Source organism: Eucyclogobius newberryi, unplaced genomic scaffold, assembly GCF_026437365.1.
Source record: "Eucyclogobius newberryi isolate DKJ021-1_F unplaced genomic scaffold, fEucNew1.0.hap1 SCAF_49, whole genome shotgun sequence".
In the NCBI taxonomy this organism is placed as follows: domain Eukaryota; kingdom Metazoa; phylum Chordata; class Actinopteri; order Gobiiformes; family Gobiidae; genus Eucyclogobius; species Eucyclogobius newberryi.
In genome coordinates this window covers 77501-104000 of record NW_027316156.1, presented here as the reverse complement: position 1 = coordinate 104000, position 26500 = coordinate 77501, and the positions used below count along the sequence as shown (strand labels likewise).

The window sequence follows — 26500 nt, the reverse complement described above, 5'->3', positions numbered from 1 at the left end:
TTGTATTTCATTATATTTCATTATATTTCATTATATTTCATTGTATTTCATTGTATTTCATTGTATTTCATTATTTTTCATTATATTTCATTGTATTTCATTGTATTTCATTGTATTTTATTGTATTTCATTGTATTTCATTGTATTTCATTATATTTCATTATATTTCATTGTATTTCATTGTATTTCATTGTATTTCATTATATTTCATTGTATTTCATTGTATTTCATTATATTTCATTGTATTTCATTGTTTTTCATTATATTTCATTGTATTTCATTGTATTTCATTGTATTTCATTGTATTTCATTGTATTTCATTATATTTCATTGTATTTCATTGTATTTCATTATATTTCATTGTACTTCATTATATATTTCATTATATTTCATTATATTTCATTTTATTTCATTATATTTCATTATTTTTCATTATATTTCATTGTATTTCATTGTATTTAATTATATTTCATTGTACTTCATTATATATTTCATTATATTTCATTATATTTCATTGTAATTCATTATATTTCATTGTATTTCATTATATTTCATTATATTTCATTATATTTCATTATATTTCATTGTATTTCATTATATATTTCATTATATTTCATTGTATTTCATTGTATTTTATTATATTTTATTATATTTCATTGTATTTCATTGTATTTTATTATATTTTATTATATTTCATTGTATTTCATTATATTTCATTGTATTTCATTGTTTTTCATTGTTTTTCATTGTATTTCATTGTATTTCATTGTATTTAATTATATTTCATTATATTTCATTGTATTTCATTGTATTTTATTATATTTCATTGTATTTCATTGTATTTCATTATATTTCATTATATTTCATTGTATTTCATTGTATTTCATTGTATTTCATTATTTTTCATTATATTTCATTGTATTTCATTGTATTTCATTATATTTCATTGTACTTCATTATATATTTCATTATATTTCATTATATTTCATTGTATTTCATTGTATTTCATTGTTTTTCATTGTTTTTCGTTGTTTTTCATTGTATTTCATTGTATTTCATCATATATTTCATTATATTTCATTATATTTCATTGTATTTCATTGTATTTTATTGTATTTCATTATTTTTCATTATATTTCATTGTATTTCATTGTATTTCAATGTATTTCAATGTATTTCATTGTATTTCATTGTATTTCATTGTATTTCATTATATTTCATTGTATTTCATTGTATTTTATTGTATTTCATTGTATTTCATTGTATTTCATTGTATTTCATTGTATTTCATTGTATTTCATTGTATTTCATTGTATTTCATTATTTTTAATTATATTTCATTGTATTTCATTGTACTTCATTATATATTTCATTATATTTCATTGTATTTCATTGTATTTCATTGTATTTCATTATTTTTAATTATATTTCATTGTATTTCATTGTACTTCATTATATATTTCATTATATTTCATTGTAATTCATTGTATTTCATTATATTTCATTGTATTTCATTATATATTTTATTATATTTCATTATATTTCATTGTATTTCATTGTATTTTATTATATTTCATTGTATTTCATTATATTTCATTGTATTTCATTGTATTTCATTGTATTTCATTATTTTTCATTATATTTCATTGTATTTCATTATATTTCATTGTACTTCATTATATATTTCATTATATTTCATTGTATTTCATTGTATTTTATTATATTTCATTGTATTTCATTGTATTTCATTGTATTTCATTATATTTCATTGTATTTTATTATATTTCATTGTATTTCATTATATTTCATTATATTTCATTGTATTTCATTATTTTTCATTATATTTCATTGTATTTCATTGTATTTCATTGTATTTCAATGTATTTCATTATATTTCATTGTATTTCATTGTATTTCATTGTTTTTCATTATATTTCATTGTATTTCATTGTATTTCATTGTATTTCATTATATTTCATTGTATTTCATTGTATTTTATTATATTTCATTGTATTTCATTGTATTTCATTATATTTCATTATATTTCATTGTATTTCATTGTATTTCATTGTATTTCATTATATTTCATTATATTTCATTGTATTTCATTGTATTTCATTATTTTTCATTATATTTCATTGTATTTCATTGTATTTCAATGTATTTCAATGTATTTCATTGTATTTCATTGTATTTCATTGTATTTCAATGTATTTCATTATATTTCATTGTATTTCATTGTATTTCATTGTTTTTCATTATATTTCATTGTATTTCATTGTATTTCATTGTATTTCATTATATTTCATTGTATTTCATTGTATTTTATTATATTTCATTGTATTTCATTGTATTTCATTATATTTCATTATATTTCATTGTATTTCATTGTATTTCATTGTATTTTATTGTATTTCATTGTATTTCATTGTATTTCATTATATTTCATTATATTTCATTGTATTTCATTGTATTTCATTGTATTTCATTGTATTTCATTATATTTCATTGTATTTCATTGTATTTCATTGTATTTCATTATTTTTAATTATATTTCATTGTATTTCATTGTACTTCATTATATATTTCATTATATTTCATTGTAATTCATTGTATTTCATTATATTTCATTGTATTTCATTATATATTTTATTATATTTCATTATATTTCATTGTATTTCATTGTATTTCATTATATTTCATTGTATTTCATTATATTTCATTGTACTTCATTATATATTTCATTATATTTCATTGTATTTCATTGTATTTTATTATATTTCATTGTATTTCATTGTATTTCATTGTATTTCATTATATTTCATTGTATTTCATTGTATTTTATTATATTTCATTGTATTTCATTATATTTCATTATATTTCATCGTATTTCATTGTATTTCATTGTATTTCATTATTTTTCATTATATTTCATTGTATTTCATTGTATTTCATTGTATTTCAATGTATTTCATTATATTTCATTGTATTTCATTGTATTTCATTGTTTTTCATTATATTTCATTGTATTTCATTGTATTTCATTGTATTTCATTATATTTCATTGTATTTCATTGTATTTTATTATATTTCATTGTATTTCATTGTATTTCATTATATTTCATTATATTTCATTGTAATTCATTGTATTTCATTGTATTTCATTATATTTCATTGTATTTCCTGCGTTGTATCAATGAAATTTCCCCATGTGTGGACAATAAAGGAATATCTTATCTTATCTTATCTTATTTCATTGTATTTCATTGTATTTCATTGTATTTCATTATTTTTCATTGTATTTCATTATATTTCATTATATTTCATTGTATTTCATTGTATTTCATTATATTACATTGTACTTCATTATATATTACATTATATTTTATTATATTTCATTATATTTCATTGTATTTCATTATATTTCATTATTTTTCATTATATTTCATTGTATTTCATTGTATTTAATTGTATTTCATTGTACTTCATTATATATTTCATTATATTTCATTATATTTCATTATATTTCATTGTAATTCATTATATTTCATTGTATTTCATTATATTTCATTATATATTTCATTATATTTCATTGTATTTCATTGTATTTCATTATATTTCATTGTATTTCATTATATTTCATTATATTTCATTGTATTTCATTATATATTTCATTATATTTCATTGTATTTCATTGTATTTCATTGTATTTTATTATATTTCATTATATTTCATTGTATTTCATTGTATTTCATTGTATTTTATTATATTTTATTATATTTCATTGTATTTCATTGTATTTCATTGTATTTCATTATATATTTCATTGTATTTCATTGTATTTCATTATATTTCATTATATTTCATTGTATTTCATTGTATTTCATTGTTTTTCATTGTATTTCATTGTATTTCATTGTATTTCATTATATATTTCATTATATTTCATTATATTTCATTGTATTTCATTGTATTTTATTATAATTCATTGTATTTCATTGTATTTCATTATATTTCATTATATTTCATTGTATTTCATTGTATTTCATTGTATTTCATTATTTTTCATTATATTTCATTGTATTTCATTGTATTTTATTATATTTCATTGTTTTTCATTGTATTTCATTGTATTTCATTGTATTTCATTATTTTTCATTATATTTCATTGTATTTCATTGTATTTCAATGTATTTCAATGTATTTCATCATATTTCATTGTATTTCATTGTATTTCATTGTATTTCATTATATTTCATTGTATTTCATTGTATTTTATTATATTTCATTGTATTTCATTGTATTTTATTATATTTCATTGTATTTCATTGTATTTCATTATATTTCATTATATTTCATTGTATTTCATTATATTTCATTGTATTTCATTATATATTTCATTATATTTCATTATATTTCATTGTAATTCATTATATTTCATTGTATTTCATTATATTTCATTATATTTCATTATATTTCATTGTATTTCATTGTATTTCATTATATATTTCATTATTTTTCATTATATTTCATTGTATTTCATTGTATTTCATTATATTTCATTGTACTTCATTATATATTTCATTATATTTCATTATATTTCATTATATTTCATTATTTTTCATTATATTTCATTGTATTTCATTGTATTTAATTATATTTCATTGTACTTCATTATATATTTCATTATATTTCATTATATTTCATTGTAATTCATTATATTTCATTGTATTTCATTATTTTTCATTATATTTCATTGTATTTCATTGTATTTAATTATATTTCATTGTACTTCATTATATATTTCATTATATTTCATTATATTTCATTGTAATTCATTATATTTCATTGTATTTCATTATATTTCATTATATATTTCATTATATTTCATTGTATTTCATTGTATTTCATTATATTTCATTATATTTCATTATATTTCATTGTATTTCATTATATATTTCATTATATTTCATTGTATTTCATTGTATTTCATTGTATTTTATTATATTTCATTATATTTCATTGTATTTCATTGTATTTCATTGTATTTCATTATATTTTATTATATTTCATTGTATTTCATTGTATTTCATTGTATTTCATTATATATTTCATTATATTTCATTGTACTTCATTATATATTTCATTATATTTCATTATATTTCATTGTATTTCATTGTATTTTATTATATTTCATTGTATTTCATTGTATTTTATTATATTTCATTGTATTTCATTGTATTTTATTATATTTCATTGTATTTCATTGTATTTTATTATATTTCATTGTATTTCATTGTATTTTATTATATTTCATTGTATTTCATTGTATTTCATTGTATTTCATTGTATTTCATTATATTTCATTGTATTTTATTGTATTTTATTATATTTCATTGTATTTCATTATATTTCATTATATTTCATTGTATTTCATTGTATTTCATTGTATTTCATTATTTTTCATTATATTTCATTGTATTTCATTGTATTTCATTGTATTTCAATGTATTTCAATGTATTTCATTATATTTCATTGTATTTCATTGTATTTCATTGTATTTCATTGTTTTTCATTATATTTCATTGTATTTCATTATATTTCATTGTATTTTATTATATTTCATTGTATTTCATTGTATTTCATTATATTTCATTGTATTTCATTGTATTTCATTGTATTTCATTATATTTCATTGTATTTCATTGTATTTCATTGTATTTCATTATTTTTAATTATATTTCATTGTATTTCATTGTATTTCATTATATTTCATTGTATTTCATTGTATTTCATTGTATTTCATTATATTTCATTGTATTTCATTGTATTTCATTGTACTTCATTATATATTTCATTATATTTCATTGTAATTCATTGTATTTCATTATATTTCATTGTATTTCATTATATATTTTATTATATTTCATTATATTTCATTGTATTTCATTGTATTTCATTGTATTTTATTATATTTCATTATATTTCATTGTATTTCATTGTATTTCATTATATTTCATTATATTTCATTGTATTTTATTATATTTTATTATATTTCATTGTATTTCATTGTATTTCATTGTATTTCATTATATATTTAATTGTATTTCATTGTATTTCATTATATTTCATTGTTTTTCATTGTTTTTCATTGTATTTCATTGTATTTCATTATATTTCATTGTATTTCATTATATATTTCATTATATTTCATTATATTTCATTGTATTTCATTGTATTTCATTGTATTTTATTATATTTCATTGTATTTCATTGTATTTCATTATATTTCATTGTATTTCATTGTATTTCATTGTATTTCATTATTTTTCATTATATTTCATTGTATTTCATTGTATTTCATTATATTTCATTGTACTTCATTATATATTTCATTATATTTCATTGTATTTCATTGTTTTTCATTGTTTTTCATTGTTTTTCGTTGTTTTTCATTGTATTTCATTGTATTTCATTATATATTTCATTATATTTCATTATATTTCATTGTATTTCATTGTATTTTATTATATTTCATTGTATTTCATTGTATTTCATTATATTTCATTATATTTCATTGTATTTCATTGTATTTCATTATTTTTCATTATATTTCATTGTATTTCATTATATTTCATTGTTTTTCATTGTTTTTCATTGTATTTCATTGTACTTCATTATATATTTCATTATATTTCATTATATTTCATTATATTTCATTGTATTTCATTGTTTTTCATTGTTTTTCATTGTTTTTCATTGTATTTCATTGTATTTCATTGTATTTAATTATATTTCATTGTACTTCATTATATATTTCATTATATTTCATTATATTTCATTGTATTTCATTATATTTCATTGTATTTCATTGTATTTCATTATATATTTCATTATATTTCATTGTATTTTATTATATTTCATTATATTTCATTGTATTTCATTGTATTTAATTATATTTCATTGTATTTCATTGTATTTCATTGTATTTCATTATTTTTCATTATATTTCATTGTATTTCATTGTATTTAATTATATTTCATTGTACTTCATTATATATTTCATTATATTTCATTGTAATTCATTATATTTCATTGTATTTCATTGTTTTTCATTATATTTCATTGTATTTCATTGTATTTAATTATATTTCATTGTACTTCATTATATATTTCATTATATTTCATTGTATTTCATTATATTTCATTATATTTCATTGTATTTCATTATATTTCATTATATATTTCATTATATTTCATTGTATTTCATTGTATTTCATTATATTTCATTGTATTTCATTATATTTCATTGTAATTCATTATATTTCATTGTATTTCATTATATTTCATTATATATTTCATTATATTTCATTGTATTTCATTGTATTTCATTATATTTCATTGTATTTCATTACATTTCATTATATATTTCATTATATTTCATTGTATTTCATTGTATTTCATTATATTTCATTGTATTTCATTATATTTCATTGTATTTCATTATATTTAGTAGAAGTGAACTGGATCATTTTAAATATGTCTGAAATATTTAACACGTGACTCTTTAGGTTCATTTTAAATTATTTCCTGATTTGAAAAGGGACGTGGTTCAGGGCGTGGTTCAGGGCGTGGTAAAGGGCGTGGTAAAGGGGGGTTCAGGGTGTGGTTCAGGGCGTGGTTCAGGGCGTGGTTCAGGGCGTGGTTCAGGGTTTGGTTCACACAGGGCGTGGTTCAGGGTGTGGTTCAGGGCGTGGTTCAGGGCGTGGTTCAGGGCGTGGTTCAGGGCGTGGTTCAGGGTGTGGTTCAGGGTGTGGTTCAGGGTGTGGTTCACACAGGGCGTGGTTCAGGGCGTGGTTCACACAGGGCGTGGTTCAGGGTGTGGTTCACACAGGGCGTGGTGCAGGGTGTGGTTCAGGGTGTGGTTCAGGGTGTGGTTCAGGGCGTGGTTCAGGGCGTGGTTCAGGGCGTGGTTCAGGGCGTGGTTCAGGGTGTGGTTCAGGGTGTGGTTCAGGGTGTGGTTCACACAGGGCGTGGTTCAGGGCGTGGTTCACACAGGGCGTGGTTCAGGGTGTGGTTCAGGGTGTGGTTCAGGGCGTGGTTCAGGGTGTGGTTCAGGGTGTGGTTCAGGGTGTGGTTCACACAGGGCGTGGTTCAGGGTGTGGTTCAGGGCGTGGTTCAGGGTGTGGTTCAGGGCGTGGTTCAGGGTGTGGTTCAGGGTGTGGTTTAGGGCGTGGTTCAGGGTGTGGTTCAGGGTGTGGTTCACACAGGGCGTGGTTCAGGGTGTGGTTCAGGGTGTGGTTCAGGGTGTGGTTCAGGGCGTGGTTCAGGGCGTGGTTCAGGGTGTGGTTCAGGGCGTGGTTCAGGGTGTGGTTCACACAGGGCGTGGTTCAGGGTGTGGTTCAGGGCGTGGTTCAGGGCGTGGTTCAGGGTGTGGTTCAGGGTGTGGTTCAGGGCGTGGTTCAGGGCGTGGTTCCACATGGATGTTGCTGGTTATAAACACCTATAGAAGTCCAGTTTGTCAAAGTCAAAGGAGAGGGACAGAAGGGGGACAGAAGGGGACGCCAGTGAGAGGGACAGAAGGGGACGCCAGTGAGAGGGACAGAAGGGGACGCCAGTGAGAGGGACAGAAGGGGGAAAGAAGGGGACGCCAGTGAGAGGGACAGAAGGGGACGCCAGTGAGAGGGACAGAAGGGGACGCCAGTGAGAGGGACAGAAGGGGACGCCAGTGAGAGGGACAGAATGGGACGCCAGTGAGAGGGACAGAAGGGGGAAAGAAGGGGACGCCAGTGAGAGGGAAAGAAGGGGACGCCAGTGAGAGGGAAAGAAGGGGACGCCAGTGAGAGGGACAGAAGGGGACGCCAGTGAGAGGGACAGAAGGGGACGCCAGTGAGAGGGACAGAATGGGACGCCAGTGAGAGGGACAGAAGGGGGAAAGAAGGGGACGCCAGTGAGAGGGACAGAAGGGGACGCCAGTGAGAGGGACAGAAGGGGACGCCAGTGAGAGGGACAGAAGGGGACGCCAGTGAGAGGGACAGAATGGGACGCCAGTGAGAGGGGATTTCAGCTTTTTGTACGTTGGACCGATGAGGGACATGTCTGGTTTGGTCAGACAGAACTTCATCTGCAGCAGGTTTATGTCCCATCGACTGTAACAACGGGAAGTCTTTTTAATTGTTTAATAAATTGAGAAAAATTATTCCAGTCCAGAGCAAACAGGAGGAGGGACCAGGCACAGCCCTGACCCACCCCTCTGTCCAGAGCAAACAGGAGGAGGGACCAGGCACAGCCCTGACCCACCCCTCTGTCCAGAGCAAACAGGAGGAGGGACCAGGCACAGCCCTGACCCACCCCTCTGTCCAGAGTCCGAAAATGTCAAACGACATAAGTCTTAATGTTATTTGACATTTTTCCAGTCCAGTGAAAGTCCAGTAAAGGTCCAGTGAAAGTCCAGTACAAGTCTGGTGAAAGTCCAGTAAAGGTCCAGTGAAAGTCCAGTGAAAGTCTGGTGAAAGTCTGGTGAAAGTCCAGTAAAGGTCCAGTGAAAGTCCAGTGAAAGTCCAGTGAATGCCCAGTAAAGGTCCAGTGAAAGTCCAGTGAATGTCCAGTAAAGGTCCAGTGAAAGTCCAGTACAAGTCTGGTGAAAGTCCAGTGAAAGTCTGGTGAAAGTCTGGTGAAAGTCCAGTAAAGGTCCAGTGAAAGTCCAGTGAAAGTCTGGTGAAAGTCTGGTGAAAGTCCAGTAAAGGTCCAGTGAAAGTCCAGTGAAAGTCCAGTGAATGCCCAGTAAAGGTCCAGTGAAAGTCCAGTGAATGTCCAGTAAAGGTCCAGTGAAAGTCCAGTAAAGGTCCAGTGAAAGTCCAGTGAAAGTCTGGTGAAAGTCCAGTGAAAGTCCAGTAAAGGTCCAGTGAATGTGCAGTAAAGGTCCAGTGAAAGTCCAGTGAATGTCCAGTGAAAGTCCAGTGAAAGTCTGGTGAAAGTCTGGTGAAAGTCCAGTAAAGGTCCAGTGAAAGTCCAGTGAATGTCCAGTGAAAGTCCAGTGAAAGTCTGGTGAAAGTCTGGTGAAAGTCCAGTAAAGGTCCAGTGAAAGTCCAGTGAAAGTCTGGTGAAAGTCTGGTGAAAGTCCAGTAAAGGTCCAGTGAATGTCCAGTAAAGGTCCAGTGAAAGTCCAGTGAATGTCCAGTGAAAGTCCAGTGAAAGTCTGGTGAAAGTCTGGTGAAAGTCTGGTGAAAGTCCAGTAAAGGTCCAGTGAATGTCCAGTAAAGGTCCAGTGAAAGTCCAGTGAATGTCCAGTGAAAGTCCAGTGAAAGTCTGGTGAAAGTCTGGTGAAAGTCTGGTGAAAGTCCAGTAAAGGTCCAGTGAATGTCCAGTAAAGGTCCAGTGAATGTCCAGTAAAGGTCCAGTGAAAGTCCAGTGAATGTCCAGTGAAAGTCCAGTGAAAGTCTGGTGAAAGTCCAGTAAAGGTCCAGTGAATGTCCAGTAAAGGTCCAGTGAATGTCCAGTGAAAGTCCAGTGAAAGTCTGGTGAAAGTCCAGTGAAAGTCCAGTAAAAGTCCAGTGAATGTGCAGTAAAGGTCCAGTGAAAGTCCAGTGAATGTCCAGTGAAAGTCCAGTGAAAGTCTGGTGAAAGTCCAGTAAAGGTCCAGTGAATGTCCAGTAAAGGTCCAGTGAATGTCCAGTAAAGGTCCAGTGAAAGTCTGGTGAAAGTCTGGTGAAAGTCCAGTAAAGGTCCAGTGAAAGTCCAGTGAAAGTCTGGTGAAAGTCTGGTGAAAGTCCAGTAAAGGTCCAGTGAAAGTCCAGTGAAAGTCTGGTGAAAGTCCAGTAAAGGTCCAGTGAATGTCCAGTAAAGGTCCAGTGAAAGTCCAGTGAATGTCCAGTGAAAGTCCAGTGAAAGTCTGGTGAAAGTCTGGTGAAAGTCCAGTAAAGGTCCAGTGAAAGTCAAGTGAAAGTCTGGTGAAAGTTCAGTAAAGGTCCAGTGAATGTCCAGTAAAGGTCCAGTGAAAGTCCAGTGAATGTCCAGTAAAGGTCCAGTTAAAGTCCAGTGAAAGTCTGGTGAAAGTCCAGTAAAGGTCCAGTGAATGTCCAGTAAAGGTCCAGTGAATGTCCAGTAAAGGTCCAGTTAAAGTCCAGTAAAGGTCCAGTGAATGTCCAGTAAAGGTCCAGTTAAAGTCCAGTAAAGGTCCAGTGAAAGTCCAGTGAATGTCCAGTAAAGGTCCAGTGAAAGTCCAGTAAAGGTCCAGTGATAGTCCAGTGAAAGTTCAGTGAAAGTCCAGTAAAGGTCCAGTGAAGGTCCAGTGAAAGTCCAGTGAAAGTCCAGTAAAGGTCCAGTAAAGGTCCAGTGAAGGTCCAGTGAAAGTCCAGTGAAAGTCCAGTAAAGGTCCAGTAAAGGTCCAGTGAAAGTCCAGTGAAAGTCCAGTAAAGTTCCAGTAAAGGTCCAGTAAAGGTCCAGTGAGAGTCCAGTGAAAGTCCAGTAAAGTTCCAGTGAAATCCAGTGAAAGTCCAGTAAAGTTCCAGTAAAGTTCCAGTGAAAGTCCAGTAAAGGTCCAGTGAAAGTCCAGTGAATGTCCAGTGAAAGTCCAGTAAAGGTCCAGTGAAAGTCCAGTGAATGTCCAGTAAAGGTCCAGTGAAATCCAGTGAAAGTCCAGTGAAAGTCCAGTAAAGTTCCAGTAAAGGTCCAGTGAAAGTCCAGTGAAAGTCCAGTGAATGTCCAGTGAAAGTCCAGTGAAAGTCTGGTGAAAGTCTGGTGAAAGTCCAGTAAAGGTCCAGTGAAAGTCCAGTGAATGTCCAGTGAAAGTCCAGTGAAAGTCTGGTGAAAGTCTGGTGAAAGTCCAGTAAAGGTACAGTGAATGTCCAGTAAAGGTCCAGTGAAAGTCCAGTGAAAGTCTGGTGAAAGTCCAGTAAAGGTCCAGTGAAAGTCCAGTGAAAGTCTGGTGAAAGTCCAGTAAAGGTCCAGTGAAAGTCCAGTAAAGGTCCAGTGAAAGTCTGGTGAAAGTCTGGTGAAAGTCCAGTAAAGGTCCAGTGAATGTCCAGTAAAGGTCCAGTGAAAGTCCAGTGAATGTCCAGTGAAAGTCCAGTGAAAGTGTGGTGAAAGTCTGGTGAAAGTCCAGTAAAGGTCCAGTGAAAGTCCAGTGAACGTCTGGTGAAAGTCCAGTAAAGGTCCAGTGAATGTCCAGTAAAGGTCCAGTGAACGTCCAGTGAAATTCCAGTGAAAGTCCAGTAAAGGTCCAGTGAATGTGCAGTAAAGGTCCAGTGAAAGTCCAGTGAATGTCCAGTTAAAGTCCAGTGAAAGTCTGGTGAAAGTCCAGTAAAGGTCCAGTGAATGTCCAGTAAAGGTCCAGTGAAAGTCTGGTGAAAGTCTGGTGAAAGTCTGGTGAAAGTCCAGTAAAGGTCCAATGAAAGTCCAGTGAAAGTCCAGTGAAAGTCTGATGAAAGTCTGGTGAAAGTCCAGTAAAGGTCCAGTGAATGTCCAGTAAAGGTCCAGTGAAAGTCCAGTGAATGTCCAGTGAAAGTCCAGTGAAAGTCTGGTGAAAGTCTGGTGAAAGTCTGGTGAAAGTCCAGTAAAGGTCCAGTGAAAGTCCAGTGAAGGTCCAGTGAAAGTCCAGTGAAAGTCTGATGAAAGTCTGGTGAAAGTCCAGTAAAGGTCCAGTGAATGTACAGTAAAGGTCCAGTGAAAGTCCGGTGAATGTCCAGTGAAAGTCCAGTGAAAGTCTGGTGAAAGTCTGGTGAAAGTCCAGTAAAGGTCCAGTGAAAGTCCAGTGAAAGTCTGGTGAAAGTCCAGTAAAGGTCCAGTGAATGTCCAGTAAAGGTCCAGTGAAAGTCCAGTGAATGTCCAGTGAAAGTCCAGTGAAAGTCTGGTGAAAGTCTGGTGAAAGTCCAGTGAATGTCCAGTAAAGGTCCAGTGAAAGTCCAGTGAAAGTCTGGTGAAAGTCCAGTAAAGGTCCAGTGAATGTCCAGTAAAGGTCCAGTGAAAGTCCAGTGAATGTCCAGTGAAAGTCCAGTGAAAGTCTGGTGAAAGTCTGGTGAAAGTCCAGTAAAGGTCCAGTGAAAGTCCAGTGAAAGTCTGGTGAAAGTCCAGTAAAGGTCCAGTGAATGTCCAGTAAAGGTCCAGTGAAAGTCCAGTGAATGTCCAGTGAAAGTCCAGTGAAAGTCTGGTGAAAGTCTGGTGAAAGTCCAGTAAAGGTCCAGTGAATGTCCAGTAAAGGTCAAGTGAAAGTCCAGTGAAAGTCTGGTGAAAGTCTGGTGAAAGTCCAGTAAAGGTCCAGTGAATGTCCAGTAAAGGTCCAGTGAATGTCCAGTAAAGGTCCAGTGAAAGTCCAGTGAATGTCCAGTGAAAGTCCAGTGAAAGTCTGGTGAAAGTCTGGTGAAAGTCTGGTGAAAGTCCAGTAAAGGTCCAGTAAAGGTCCAGTGAAAGTCCAGTGAAGGTCCAGTGAAAGTCCAGTGAAAGTCTGATGAAGGTCTGGTGAAAGTCCAGTAAAGGTCCAGTGAAAGTCCAGTGAAAGTCTGGTGAAAGTCCAGTAAAGGTCCAGTGAAAGTCCAGTGAATGTCCAGTGAAAGTCCAGTGAAAGTCTGGTGAAAGTCTGGTGAAAGTCCAGTAAAGGTCCAGTGAATGTCCAGTAAAGGTCCAGTGAAAGTCCAGTGAAAGTCTGGTGAAAGTCTGGTGAAAGTCCAGTAAAGGTCCAGTGAATGTCCAGTAAAGGTCCAGTGAAAGTCCAGTGAATGTCCAGTGAAAGTCCAGTGAAAGTCTGGTGAAAGTCTGGTGAAAGTCCAGTAAAGGTCCAGTGAAAGTCCAGTGAAAGTCTGGTGAAAGTTCAGTAAAGGTCCAGTGAATGTCCAGTAAAGGTCCAGTTAAAGTCCAGTAAAGGTCCAGTTAAAGTCCAGTGAAAGTCCAGTGAATGTCCAGTAAAGGTCCAGTGAAAGTCCAGTAAAGGTCCAGTGATAGTCCAGTAAAGGTCCAGTGAAAGTCCAGTAAAGGTCCAGTGATAGTCCAGTAAAGGTCCAGTTAAAGTCCAGTAAAGGTCCAGTGAATGTCCAGTAAAGGTCCAGTTAAAGTCCAGTAAAGGTCCAGTTAAAGTCCAGTAAAGGTCCAGTGAATGTCCAGTAAAGGTCCAGTTAAAGTCCAGTAAAGGTCCAGTGAAAGTCCAGTGAATGTCCAGTAAAGGTCCAGTGAAAGTCCAGTAAAGGTCCAGTGATAGTCCAGTAAAGGTCCAGTGAAAGTCCAGTAAAGGTCCAGTGATAGTCCAGTAAAGGTCCAGTAAAGGTCCAGTGAAAGTTCAGTGAAAGTCTAGTAAAGGTCCAGTGAAGGTCCAGTGAAAGTCCAGTAAAGGTCCAGTAAAGGTCCAGTGAAGGTCCAGTGAAAGTCCAGTGAAAGTCCAGTAAAGTTCCAGTAAAGGTCCAGTAAAGGTCCAGTGAAAGTCCAGTGAAAGTCCAGTAAAGTTCCAGTAAAGGTCCAGTGAAAGTCCAGTGAATGTCTGGTGAAAGTCTGGTGAAAGTCCAGTAAAGGTCCAGTGAATTTCCAGTAAAGGTCCAGTGAAAGTCCAGTGAATGTCCAGTAAAGGTCCAGTGAAAGTTCAGTTAAAGTCCAGTAAAGGTCCAGTAAAGGTCCAGTGAAAGTCCAGTGAAAGTCCAGTGAATGTCCAGTATAGGTCCAGTGAAAGTCCAGTGAATGTCCAGTATAGGTCCAGTGAAAGTCCAGTGAAAGTCCAGTGAAAGTCCAGTGAATGTCCAGTATAGGTCCAGTGAAAGTCCAGTGAATGTCCAGTATAGGTCCAGTGAAAGTCCAGTGAAAGTCCAGTGAAAGTCCAGTGAATGTCCAGTATAGGTCCAGTGAAAGTCCAGTGAATGTCCAGTATAGGTCCAGTGAAAGTCCAGTGAAAGTCCAGTGAAAGTCCAGTGAAAGTCCAGTGACCTGAGGTTTCTCCATCGCTGGTTCCGGTGAAGGATCCGGTCCGGTGTCGGGGCAGGGCCAGGATGTCCAGGCGGGTCAGTTTCTTGGACTCGACTCTGGTCTCTGGTCCAGACTCGGCTCTGGTCTCTGCGGTCAAGGTTTTGCTGGACTCGGATCCGGTTTTGGTCTTGGGAGGGTCCGGGGTCCTGGTCTTGGTCGGTTCAGGTTCTTCAGAGTCAGACTCTAGTCGAGCTCTGCGCAACATCGAGGCTCTGGTGGGACGAGGGGCCGAGAGACTGTTGGACCGGACCAGGACCTGAGACCGGACCTGGGACTGGACCTGGGACTGGACCTGGGACTGGACCTGGGACTGGACCTGGGACTGGACCTGGGACTGGACCTGGGACTGGACCTGAGACCTGGACTTCTTCTCCACCTGAGACCAGAGACAGCAGAGGTGAAGAAGACATGTTTCTGTGTCATTTACACGAGACAATCGAGAGAAGAAACAGGTCAGCAGGTCTGACCTGAACACCTGGAGTCCAGGAGCAGGTCAGACCTGAACACCTGGAGTCCAGGAGCAGGTCTGACCTGAACACCTGGAGTCCAGGAGCAGGTCTGACCTGAACACCTGGAGTCCAGGAGCAGGTCAGACCTGAACACCTGGAGTCCAGGAGCAGGTCTGACCTGAACACCTGGAGTCCAGGAGCAGGTCTGACCTGAACACCTGGAGTCCAGGAGCAGGTCTGACCTGAACACCTGGAGTCCAGGAGCAGGTCTGACCTGAACACCTGGAGTCCAGGAGCAGGTCAGACCTGAACACCTGGAGTCCAGGAGCAGGTCAGACCTGAACACCTGGAGTCCAGGAGCAGGTCAGACCTGAACACCTGGAGTCCAGGAGCAGGTCTGACCTGAACACCTGGAGTCCAGGAGCAGGTCAGACCTGAACACCTGGAGTCCAGGAGCAGGTCTGACCTGAACACCTGGAGTCCAGGAGCAGGTCAGACCTGAACACCTGGAGTCCAGGAGCAGGTCAGACCTGAACACCTGGAGTCCAGGAGCAGGTCTGACCTGAACACCTGGAGTCCAGGAGCAGGTCAGACCTGAACACCTGGAGTCCAGGTGTTCAGGTCAGACCTGAACACCTGGAGTCCAGGAGCAGGTCAGACCTGAACACCTGGAGTCCAGGAGCAGGTCAGACCTGAACACCTGGAGTCCAGGAGCAGGTCTGACCTGAACACCTGGAGTCCAGGAGCAGGTCTGACCTGGTTTAGTCCTGGTTTTGTTGGAAAAGTGTGTCACGTCTTTTCATAAAAAGATGTCAAAGTGTTAATTTTTTTTGTCACAAATATGAGAGTGAAGTTCACAAAGCTCTGCATTTACCCCTGAACTATGAACTATGAACTATGAACTTGGGCCTCAGAACTCCTGCAATGGACACAAGCGGGCCCCTCTGAGGCAGGGGCCCCCTCTCCACACTCTGGTTTGTCCAAAATGTATAAATAGGTCCTTCTTTATGTGGCGACACATGTGCTAACCACTCTGCCACTTCCTTCACCGTTTTCCTCTGGTCCTTTTGCTCTGGCCCCTCCCTCTCTGTGTGACTCCGCCTCTTCTCCGACAGCCGCGCCCTCGACGAGACCGGACCAGGTCCAAACCCGGGTCTAGACCTGGTCCAGGTCTGGTCTTTGTTCCCTGAGAAAGAAGAACGAAAGTCAAGGAATAAAGCAGGACTAAAGCAGGACTAAAGCAGGACTAAAGCAGGACTAAAGCAGGACTAAAGCAGGACTAAAGCAGGTCTAAAGCAGGACTAAAGCAGGACTAAAGCAGGTCTAAAGCAGGACTAAAGCAGGACTAAAGCAGGACTAAAGCAGGACTAAAGCAGGACTAAAGCAGGTCTAAAGCAGGTCTAAAGCAGGACTAAAGCAGGACTAAAGCAGGACTAAAGCAGGACTAAAGCAGGTCTAAACCAGGACTAAAGCAGGACTAAAGCAGGACTAAAGCAGGTCTAAAGCAGGTCTAAAGCAGGACTAAAGCAGGACTAAAGCAGGACTAAAGCAGGACTAAAGCAGGTCTAAACCAGGACTAAAGCAGGACTAAAGCAGGTCTAAAGCAGGTCTAAAGCAGGACTAAAGCAGGTCTAAACCAGGACTAAAGCAGGACTAAAGCAGGACTAAACCAGGACTAAAGCTGGTCTAAACCAGGTCTAAACCAGGACTAAACCAGGTCTAAACCAGGACTAAACCAGGACTAAACCAGGTCTAAACCAGGACTAAACCAGGACTAAACCAGGACTAAACCAGGTCTAAACCAGGACTAAACCAGGACTAAACCAGGTCTAAACCAGGACTAAACCAGGACTAAACCAGGACTAAACCAGGTCTAAACCAGGACTAAACCAGGACTAAACCAGGTCTAAACCAGGACTAAACCAGGACTAAACCAGGTCTAAACCAGGACTAAACCAGGACTAAACTCACCTCTGTGTTTCCTGGTGTTGGTCACGGCGCTCGTGCCAGTGGACCGAGGTTTTGACTCTGGGACTTTGTGACCGGTGCTGACCACACTGGCCGTGCTGACGCTGTCCAAGTCTGAGTCCGAGTCCAGGGCCAAGGGCCGCCAGAGGAAGTCCGCCGAGATCAGGTCCTGAGGAGACAAAGCCTGTTCAGATCCTCCTCTAAACCAGCTCAGATCCCTCTCTAAACCGGTTGAGATCCCCGTACCGGGTCCAGGTCTCTGAGGGACGGCTGGCTGGAGATGTGGGGCAGTTTCTTCCTCTGGACCTCGTCAGGTCGCTCTCTGGTGAAGCTCTCCTGACGAAAGAATGCCCCGGACCCGGTGTCGGGCTGGGTGTCGGGCCGGGTGTCGGGCCGGGTGTCGGGCCGGGTGTCGGGCCGGGTGTCGGGCCGGGTCCCGTGGCTCCTCAGGTCCGGAGCAGAGCTGTTGGGTTTGATCCCGGAGCTCCTGGGCTCCTGGTTGAGCTGTCGGATCAGGACGGTGGTGGCCGGGCTCTTGGCGCGGTCTGAAACAAAGTGAAACCTGGTGATGAACTCTTCTGAGCCCGTGGGCTTTAGTGGAGAGTACAGCCTGAAATGGGGATGAGAGTGGGGAAGGACATGCAGGAAACCGTAGAGAGCTGGATCCACGGCGCTCCAGTAAACGTGGCATAAGTGCTATCCACTCCACCACGAGCAGAAGCTGTGGAGTCACAAGATCCATGTCTGGATCTACATTTGCCCCATTCTTCTTCCTGGAGTCAGATCCTCCAGATGTTCAAGTGTGGCCTCCGGGCCGCTCAGGGACGTTCACACAGTCCTCCTGTAGCCACTCTTTTGTTTTCCTGGGGCGCGCGCAGTTCTACGCGCGCGCAGTGCTAGGAGAGAGCGCGCAGTGCGCCATCACAGAACACAGGTTACGAGTGTAACCACACGTGTCATCAAACAAATAGAAGGTCAGGAGGTCACACACCACGTGGTCAGCTCAACAGAGGTCAGGAGGTCACACAGAGGTCAGGAGGTCACACACCACGTGGTCAGCTCAACAGAGGTCAGGAGGTCACACAGAGGTCAGGAGGTCACACAGAGGTCAGGAGGTCACACACCACGTGGTCAGCTCAACAGAGGTCAGGAGGTCACACAGAGGTCAGGAGGTCACACACCACGTGGTCAGCTCAACAGAGGTCAGGAGGTCACACAGAGGTCAGGAGGTCACACAGAGGTCAGGAGGTCACACACCACGTGGTCAGCTCAACAGAGGTCAGGAGGTCACACAGAGGTCAGGAGGTCACACACCACGTGGTCAGCTCAACAGAGGTCAGGAGGTCACACAGAGGTCAGGAGGTCACACACCACGTGGTCAGCTCAACAGAGGTCAGGAGGTCACACAGAGGTCAGGAGGTCACACACCACGTGGTCAGCTCAACAGAGGTCAGGAGGTCACACAGAGGTCAGGAGGTCACACAGAGGTCAGGAGGTCACACACCACGTGGTCAGCTCAACAGAGGTCAGGAGGTCACACAGAGGTCAGGAGGTCACACACCACGTGGTCAGCTCAACAGAGGTCAGGAGGTCACACAGAGGTCAGGAGGTCACACACCACGTGGTCAGCTCAACAGAGGTCAGGAGGTCACACAGAGGTCAGGAGGTCACACACCACGTGGTCAGCTCAACAGAGGTCAGGAGGTCACACAGAGGTCAGGAGGTCACACAGAGGTCAGGAGGTCACACACCACGTGGTCAGCTCAACAGAGGTCAGGAGGTCACACAGAGGTCAGGAGGTCACACACCACGTGGTCAGCTCAACAGAGGTCAGGAGGTCACACAGAGGTCAGGAGGTCACACACCACGTGGTCAGCTCAACAGAGGTCAGGAGGTCACACAGAGGTCAGGAGGTCACACACCACGTGGTCAGCTCAACAGAGGTCAGGAGGTCACACAGAGGTCAGGAGGTCACACACCACGTGGTCAGCTCAACAGAGGTCAGGAGGTCACACAGAGGTCAGGAGGTCACACACCACGTGGTCAGCTCAACAGAGGTCAGGAGGTCACACAGAGGTCAGGAGGTCACACAGAGGTCAGGAGGTCACACACCACGTGGTCAGCTCAACAGACGCTAAAAACGTCTGTAGAGTCTGAAGTACCTGGTCTGGACTCTGGTCTTGGACTCGGATCAGAGCCGATGTAGAAGCAGGAACTGGGTTTGTCCAGACTCTGGTCCAGACTCTGGTCCAGACTCTGGTCCAGACTCTGGTCCAGACTCTGGTTCTTTTGTGGTCTTTGGGGGTCTTCAGATCGGCGCACATCGTTCAAACTGTCAGAATCCAAATCATCCTGAATCATCGGTTTCTGGTCCGGACTCTGGTGCAAACCCACTGTGAAAGAAGATCATGTGAGCCACAAACCAGGTCTAAACCAGGACTAAACCAGGACTAAACCAGGTCCAAACCAGGTCTAAACCAGGTCTAAACCAGGTCTAAACCAGGTCTAAACCGGGTCCAAACCAGGTCTAAACCAGGTCTAAACCAGGTCCAAACCAGGTCTAAACCAGGTCTAAACCAGGACTAAACCAGGTCTAAACCAGGTCTAAACCAGGTCTAAACCGGGTCCAAACCAGGTCCAAACCAGGTCTAAACCAGGTCTAAACCAGGTCCAAACCAGGTCTAAACCAGGTCTAAACCAGGTCTAAACCAGGTCCAAACCAGGTCTAAACCAGGTCCAAACCAGGTCTAAACCAGGTCCAAACTCACCTTGGATCCTGTGAAGTCCAGGTGAGTCCAGTTTCTCGAGTGGTCTCTGAGGGAGGATCCGTCTGGTCTTGGTCTCGTTGTCCAAACCTGGTCCAGACTGAGGACTGGATCCGGATTCGTCAGCTAAATTGGCCCAACGTGAAACCCAACGGGGACCATCTTCAGAACCAGAACCAAGAACCTGCACCAACCAGAACCACTTAAACACGTCTAAAGCAGGTCTAAAGCAGGTCTAAAGCAGGACTAAAGCAGGACTAAAGCAGGTCTAAAGCAGGTCTAAAGCAGGTCTAAAGCAGGACTAAAGCGGCACTAAAGCGGGTCTAAAGCAGGACTAAAGCAGGACTAAAGCAGGACTAAAGCAGGACTAAAGCAGGACTAAAGCAGGTCTAAAGCGGCACTAAAGCGGGTCTAAAGCAGGACTAAAGCAGGACTAAAGCAGGACTAAAGCAGGACTAAAGCAGGACTAAAGCAGGACTAAAGCGGCACTAAAGCAGGTCTAAAGCAGGACTAAAGCAGGACTAAAGCAGGACTAAAGCAGGACTAAAGCAGGACTAAAGCAGGTCTAAAGCAGGACTAAAGCAGGACTAAAGCGGCACTAAAGCAGGTCTAAAGCAGGACTAAAGCAGGTCTAAAGCAGGACTAAAGCAGGACTAAAGCGGCACTAAAGCAGGTCTAAAGCAGGACTAAAGCAGGACTAAAGCAGGACTAAAGCAGGACTAAAGCAGGACTAAAGCAGGTCTAAAGCAGGTCTAAAGCAGGTCTAAAGCAGGTCTAAAGCAGGACTAAAGCAGGACTAAAGCAGGTCTAAAGCAGGACTAAAGCAGGACTAAAGCAGGTCTAAAGCAGGTCTAAAGCAGGACTAAAGCAGGTCTAAAGCAGGACTAAAGCAGGACTAAAGCAGGACTAAAGCAGGTCTAAACCAGGACTAAAGCAGGACTAAAGCAGGACTAAAGCGGCACTAAAGCGGGTCTAAAGCAGGTCTAAAGCAGGACTAAAGCAGGACTAAAGCAGGACTAAAGCAGGACTAAAGCAGGACTAAAGCAGGTCTAAAGCAGGTCTAAAGCAGGACTAAAGCAGGACTAAAGCAGGTCTAAAGCAGGACTAAAGCAGGACTAAAGCAGGTCTAAAGCAGGTCTAAAGCAGGACTAAAGCAGGACTAAAGCGGCACTAAAGCAGGTCTAAAGCAGGACTAAAGCAGGTCTAAAGCAGGACTAAAGCAGGACTAAAGCGGCACTAAAGCAGGTCTAAAGCAGGACTAAAGCAGGACTAAAGCAGGACTAAAGCAGGTCTAAAGCAGGACTAAAGCAGGACTAAAGCGGCACTAAAGCAGGTCTAAAGCAGGACTAAAGCAGGTCTAAAGCAGGACTAAAGCAGGACTAAAGCGGCACTAAAGCAGGTCTAAAGCAGGACTAAAGCAGGACTAAAGCAGGACTAAAGCAGGACTAAAGCAGGACTAAAGCAGGTCTAAAGCAGGTCTAAAGCAGGTCTAAAGCAGGTCTAAAGCAGGACTAAAGCAGGACTAAAGCAGGTCTAAAGCAGGACTAAAGCAGGACTAAAGCAGGTCTAAAGCAGGTCTAAAGCAGGACTAAAGCAGGTCTAAAGCAGGACTAAAGCAGGACTAAAGCAGGTCTAAAGCAGGACTAAAGCAGGACTAAAGCAGGTCTAAAGCAGGACTAAAGCAGGACTAAAGCAGGTCTAAAGCAGGTCTAAAGCAGGACTAAAGCGGCACTAAAGCAGGTCTAAAGCAGGACTAAAGCGGGTCTAAAGCAGGACTAAAGCAGGACTAAAGCAGGTCTAAAGCAGGACTAAAGCAGGACTAAAGCAGGACTAAAGCAGGTCTAAAGCAGGACTAAAGCAGGACTAAAGCAGGTCTAAAGCAGGTCTAAAGCAGGACTAAAGCAGGATTAAAGCAGGACTCAAGCAGGTCTAAAGCAGGACTAAAGCAGGATTAAAGCAGGACTCAAGCAGGTCTAAAGCAGGACTAAAGCAGGTCTAAAGCAGGACTAAAGCAGGATTAAAGCAGGACTCAAGCAGGTCTAAAGCAGGACTAAAGCAGGTCTAAAGCAGGACTAAAGCAGGTCTAAAGCAGGACTAAAGCAGGATTAAAGCAGGACTCAAGCAGGTCTAAAGCAGGACTAAAGCAGGTCTAAAGCAGGACTAAAGCAGGTCTAAAGCAGGACTAAAGCGGGACTAAAGCAGGTCTAAAGCAGGTCTAAAGCAGGTCTAAAGCAGGATTAAAGCAGGACTCAAGCAGGACTAAAGCGGGTCTAAAGCAGGACTAAAGCGGGACTAAAGCAGGACTAAAGCAGGTCTAAAGCAGGACTAAAGCAGGTCTAAAGCAGGACTAAAGCGGGTCTAAAGCGGGTCTCAAGCAGGTCTAAAGCAGGACTAAAGCGGGACTAAAGCAGGACTAAAGCAGGTCTAAAGCGGGTCTCAAGCAGGTCTAAAGCAGGACAAAAGCAGGACTAAAGCAGGACTAAAGCAGGTCTAAAGCAGGACTAAAGCGGGTCTAAAGCGGGTCTCAAGCAGGTCTAAAGCAGGACTAAAGCAGGACTAAAGCAGGACTAAAGCAGGACTAAAGTACCTGCTCGGGCGTGTCGCTCAGTCCACTGTACTCAGGAGAGTCCAGGACTCCAAACACCTACAACAGATCACAGTCTGGTTTAGATCAAGGACTGGGCCAAAGATCGTGACATCAGAGTGTCGGACAGGGCTGTGCTTGGTCCCCTCTCCTTTTTGCTTTGGCCCAATATATTATACAATCAAAACAACCTCCAGTGTTTTAATTGAGGGGATGGAACATAAAATATCTTGCCCACTGGGCGGAGCCACCTGAAGAAGAAGAGAAAATGGTTTGTCTCAACAGAAACTTACACCTCTTTGTTTTCTATCAAACGAGCCTCTTGTTAAATGGGCTATTAGCCTCATATTGTCCCTGTCTCACTCTCTGTCTCTTCCCTGAGGACCTGATCATCATCAGAATGCTCTGGGCGTCGACCTCTCCAGGGTTTCAACACACTATTATAAAAAACAGGAAGATTGAACCTAAACCCTCCTGTTTAAAGAAGGTCTTTCTTTTTTAACAAAAACAGCCTCTTTGACTCTTTCTCTTCATCTTTTGTCCTGCTCAGAATCTTCTCCTCTGTCTTTGATCCAGTGCTTTGTGGCTCTAAGAAGAAGCTGCCACTATGTGGCTCTTTAGTCTCACTATGTGGCTCTTTAGTCCCACTATGTGGCTCTTTAGTCTCACTATGTGGCTCTTTAGTCTCACTATGTGGCTCTTTAGTCCCACTATGTGGCTCTTTAGTCCCACTATGTGGCTCTTTAGTCTCACTATGTGGCTCTTTAGTCTCACTATGTGGCTCTTTAGTCTCACTATGTGGCTCTTTAGTCCCACTATGTGGCTCTTTAGTCTCACTATGTGGCTCTTTAGTCTCACTATGTGGCTCTTTAGTCTCACTATGTGGCTCTTTAGTCTCACTATGTGGCTCTTTAGTCTCACTATGTGGCTCTCTTTAGTCTCACTATGTGGCTCTTTAGTCTCACTATGTGGCTCTTTAGTCTCACTATGTGGCTCTCTTTAGTCTCACTATGTGGCTCTTTAGTCTCACTATGTGGCTCTTTAGTCTCATTATGTGGCTCTTTAGTCTCACTATGTGGCTCTTTAGTCTCACTATGTGGCTCTTTAGTCTCACTATGTGGCTCTTTAGTCTCACTATGTGGCTCTTTAGTCTCACTATGTGGCTCTTTAGTCTCACTATGTGGCTCTCTTTAGTCTCACTATGTGGCTCTTTAGTCTCCCTATGTGGCTCTTTAGTCTCACTATGTGGCTCTTTAGTCTCACTATGTGGCTCTTTAGTCTCACTATGTGGCTCTCTTTAGTCTCACTATGTGGCTCTTTAGTCTCACTATGTGGCTCTTTAGTCCCACTATGTGGCTCTTTAGTCTCACTATGTGGCTCTTTAGTCTCACTATGTGGCTCTTTAGTCTCACTATGTGGCTCTTTAGTCTCACTATGTGGCTCTCTTTAGTCTCACTATGTGGCTCTTTAGTCTCACTATGTGGCTCTTTAGTCTCATTATGTGGCTCTTTAGTCTCACTATGTGGCTCTTTAGTCTCACTATGTGGCTCTTTAGTCTCACTATGTGGCTCTTTAGTCTCACTATGTGGCTCTTTAGTCTCACTATGTGGCTCTTTAGTCTCATTATGTGGCTCTTTAGTCTCACTATGTGGCTCTCTTTAGTCTCACTATGTGGCTCTTTAGTCTCACTATGTGGCTCTTTAGTCTCACTATGTGGCTCTTTAGTCTCACTATGTGGCTCTTTAGTCTCACTATGTGGCTCTTTAGTCTCACTATGTGGCTCTCTTTAGTCTCACTATGTGGCTCTTTAGTCTCACTATGTGGCTCTTTAGTCTCACTATGTGGCTCTTTAGTCTCACTATGTGGCTCTTTAGTCTCACTATGTGGCTCTTTAGTCTCATTATGTGGCTCTTTAGTCTCACTATGTGGCTCTTTAGTCTCACTATGTGGCTCTTTAGTCTCACTATGTGGCTCTTTAGTCACACTATGTGGCTCTCTTTAGTCTCACTATGTGGCTCTTTAGTCTCACTATGTGGCTCTTTAGTCACACTATGTGGCTCTCTTTAGTCTCACTATGTGGCTCTTTAGTCACACTATGTGGCTCTTTAGTCTCACTATGTGGCTCTCTTTAGTCTCACTATGTGGCTCTTTAGTCTCACTATGTGGCTCTTTAGTCTCACTATGTGGCTCTTTAGTCTCATTATGTGGCTCTTTAGTCTCACTATGTGGCTCTTTAGTCTCACTATGTGGCTCTTTAGTCTCACTATGTGGCTCTCTTTAGTCTCACTATGTGGCTCTTTAGTCTCACTATGTGGCTCTTTAGTCTCACTATGTGGCTCTTTAGTCTCACTATGTGGCTCTTTAGTCTCATTATGTGGCTCTTTAGTCTCACTATGTGGCTCTTTAGTCACACTATGTGGCTCTTTAGTCTCACTATGTGGCTCTTTAGTCACACTATGTGGCTCTCTTTAGTCTCACTATGTGGCTCTCTTTAGTCTCACTATGTGGCTCTTTAGTCTCACTATGTGGCTCTTTAGTCTCACTATGTGGCTCTTTAGTCTCACTATGTGGCTCTTTAGTCTCACTATGTGGCTCTTTAGTCTCACTATGTGGCTCTTTAGTCACACTATGTGGCTCTCTTTAGTCTCACTATGTGGCTCTCTTTAGTCTCACTATGTGGCTCTTTAGTCTCACTATGTGGCTCTTTAGTCACACTATGTGGCTCTTTAGTCTCACTATGTGGCTCTCTTTAGTCTCACTATGTGGCTCTTTAGTCTCACTATGTGGCTCTTTAGTCTCACTATGTGGCTCTTTAGTCTCATTATGTGGCTCTTTAGTCTCACTATGTGGCTCTTTAGTCTCACTATGTGGCTCTTTAGTCTCACTATGTGGCTCTTTAGTCTCACTATGTGGCTCTTTAGTCTCATTATGTGGCTCTTTAGTCTCACTATGTGGCTCTTTAGTCTCACTATGTGGCTCTTTAGTCTCACTATGTGGCTCTTTAGTCTCACTATGTGGCTCTTTAGTCTCACTATGTGGCTCTTTAGTCACACTATGTGGCTCTTTAGTCTCACTATGTGGCTCTTTAGTCACACTATGTGGCTCTCTTTAGTCTCACTATGTGGCTCTCTTTAGTCTCACTATGTGGCTCTTTAGTCTCACTATGTGGCTCTTTAGTCTCACTATGTGGCTCTTTAGTCTCACTATGTGGCTCTTTAGTCTCACTATGTGGCTCTTTAGTCTCACTATGTGGCTCCATCCTGGTCCATCATGTCTCTGACCACACAAACCTGGTCAATCATGCTCCTCGCTCGCTCCACTTCAGGATCTTGCTCGTTGTCAATGGTGTAAGTTCCTGCTTCGCTCACACTGTCATCTTCTGGTGCCCCCTGCTGGAAAAAAACAACAACTAGGTCATGTTTGTAGCCCAGTCCTTCATGTTTGTAGCCCACTCCTTCATGTTTGTAGCCCACTCCTTCATGTTTGTATCCCTGTCTTTCATGTTTGTAGCCCAGTCTTTCATGTTTGTAGCCCAGTCCTTCATGTTTGTAGCCCAGTCCTTCATGTTTGTAGCCCAGTCCTTCATGTTTGTATCCCTGTCCTTCATGTTTGTAGCCCAGTCTTTCATGTTTGTAGCCCAGTCCTTCATGTTTGTATCCCTGTCCTTCATGTTTGTAGCCCAGTCTTTCATGTTTGTAGCCCAGTCTTTCATGTTTGTAGCCCAGTCCTTCATGTTTGTATCCCTGTCCTTCATGTTTGTAGCCCAGTCTTTCATGTTTGTAGCCCAGTCCTT

The 26500-nt window shown here is 39.5% G+C and overlaps 1 protein-coding gene across 1 annotated transcript in view; it reads right to left on the bottom strand.

Annotated features, from left to right (window-relative positions):
- The window catches only part of LOC140380582 (centrosomal protein of 170 kDa protein B-like), a 60847-nt gene that overhangs the window by 9584 nt on the left and 24763 nt on the right, over positions 1-26500 (bottom strand). Inside the window, exons 11-19 of the mRNA XM_072464449.1 lie at positions 25998-26099; positions 22711-22767; positions 20127-20307; positions 19521-19751; positions 17605-17903; positions 17362-17527; positions 16440-16576; positions 15294-15317; positions 14903-15257 (exon numbers count right to left, since the gene is read on the bottom strand). Coding sequence (XP_072320550.1) covers positions 14903-15257; positions 15294-15317; positions 16440-16576; positions 17362-17527; positions 17605-17903; positions 19521-19751; positions 20127-20307; positions 22711-22767; positions 25998-26099 — 1552 coding nt within the window. The remainder of the gene's footprint in view (positions 1-14902; positions 15258-15293; positions 15318-16439; positions 16577-17361; positions 17528-17604; positions 17904-19520; positions 19752-20126; positions 20308-22710; positions 22768-25997; positions 26100-26500) is intronic.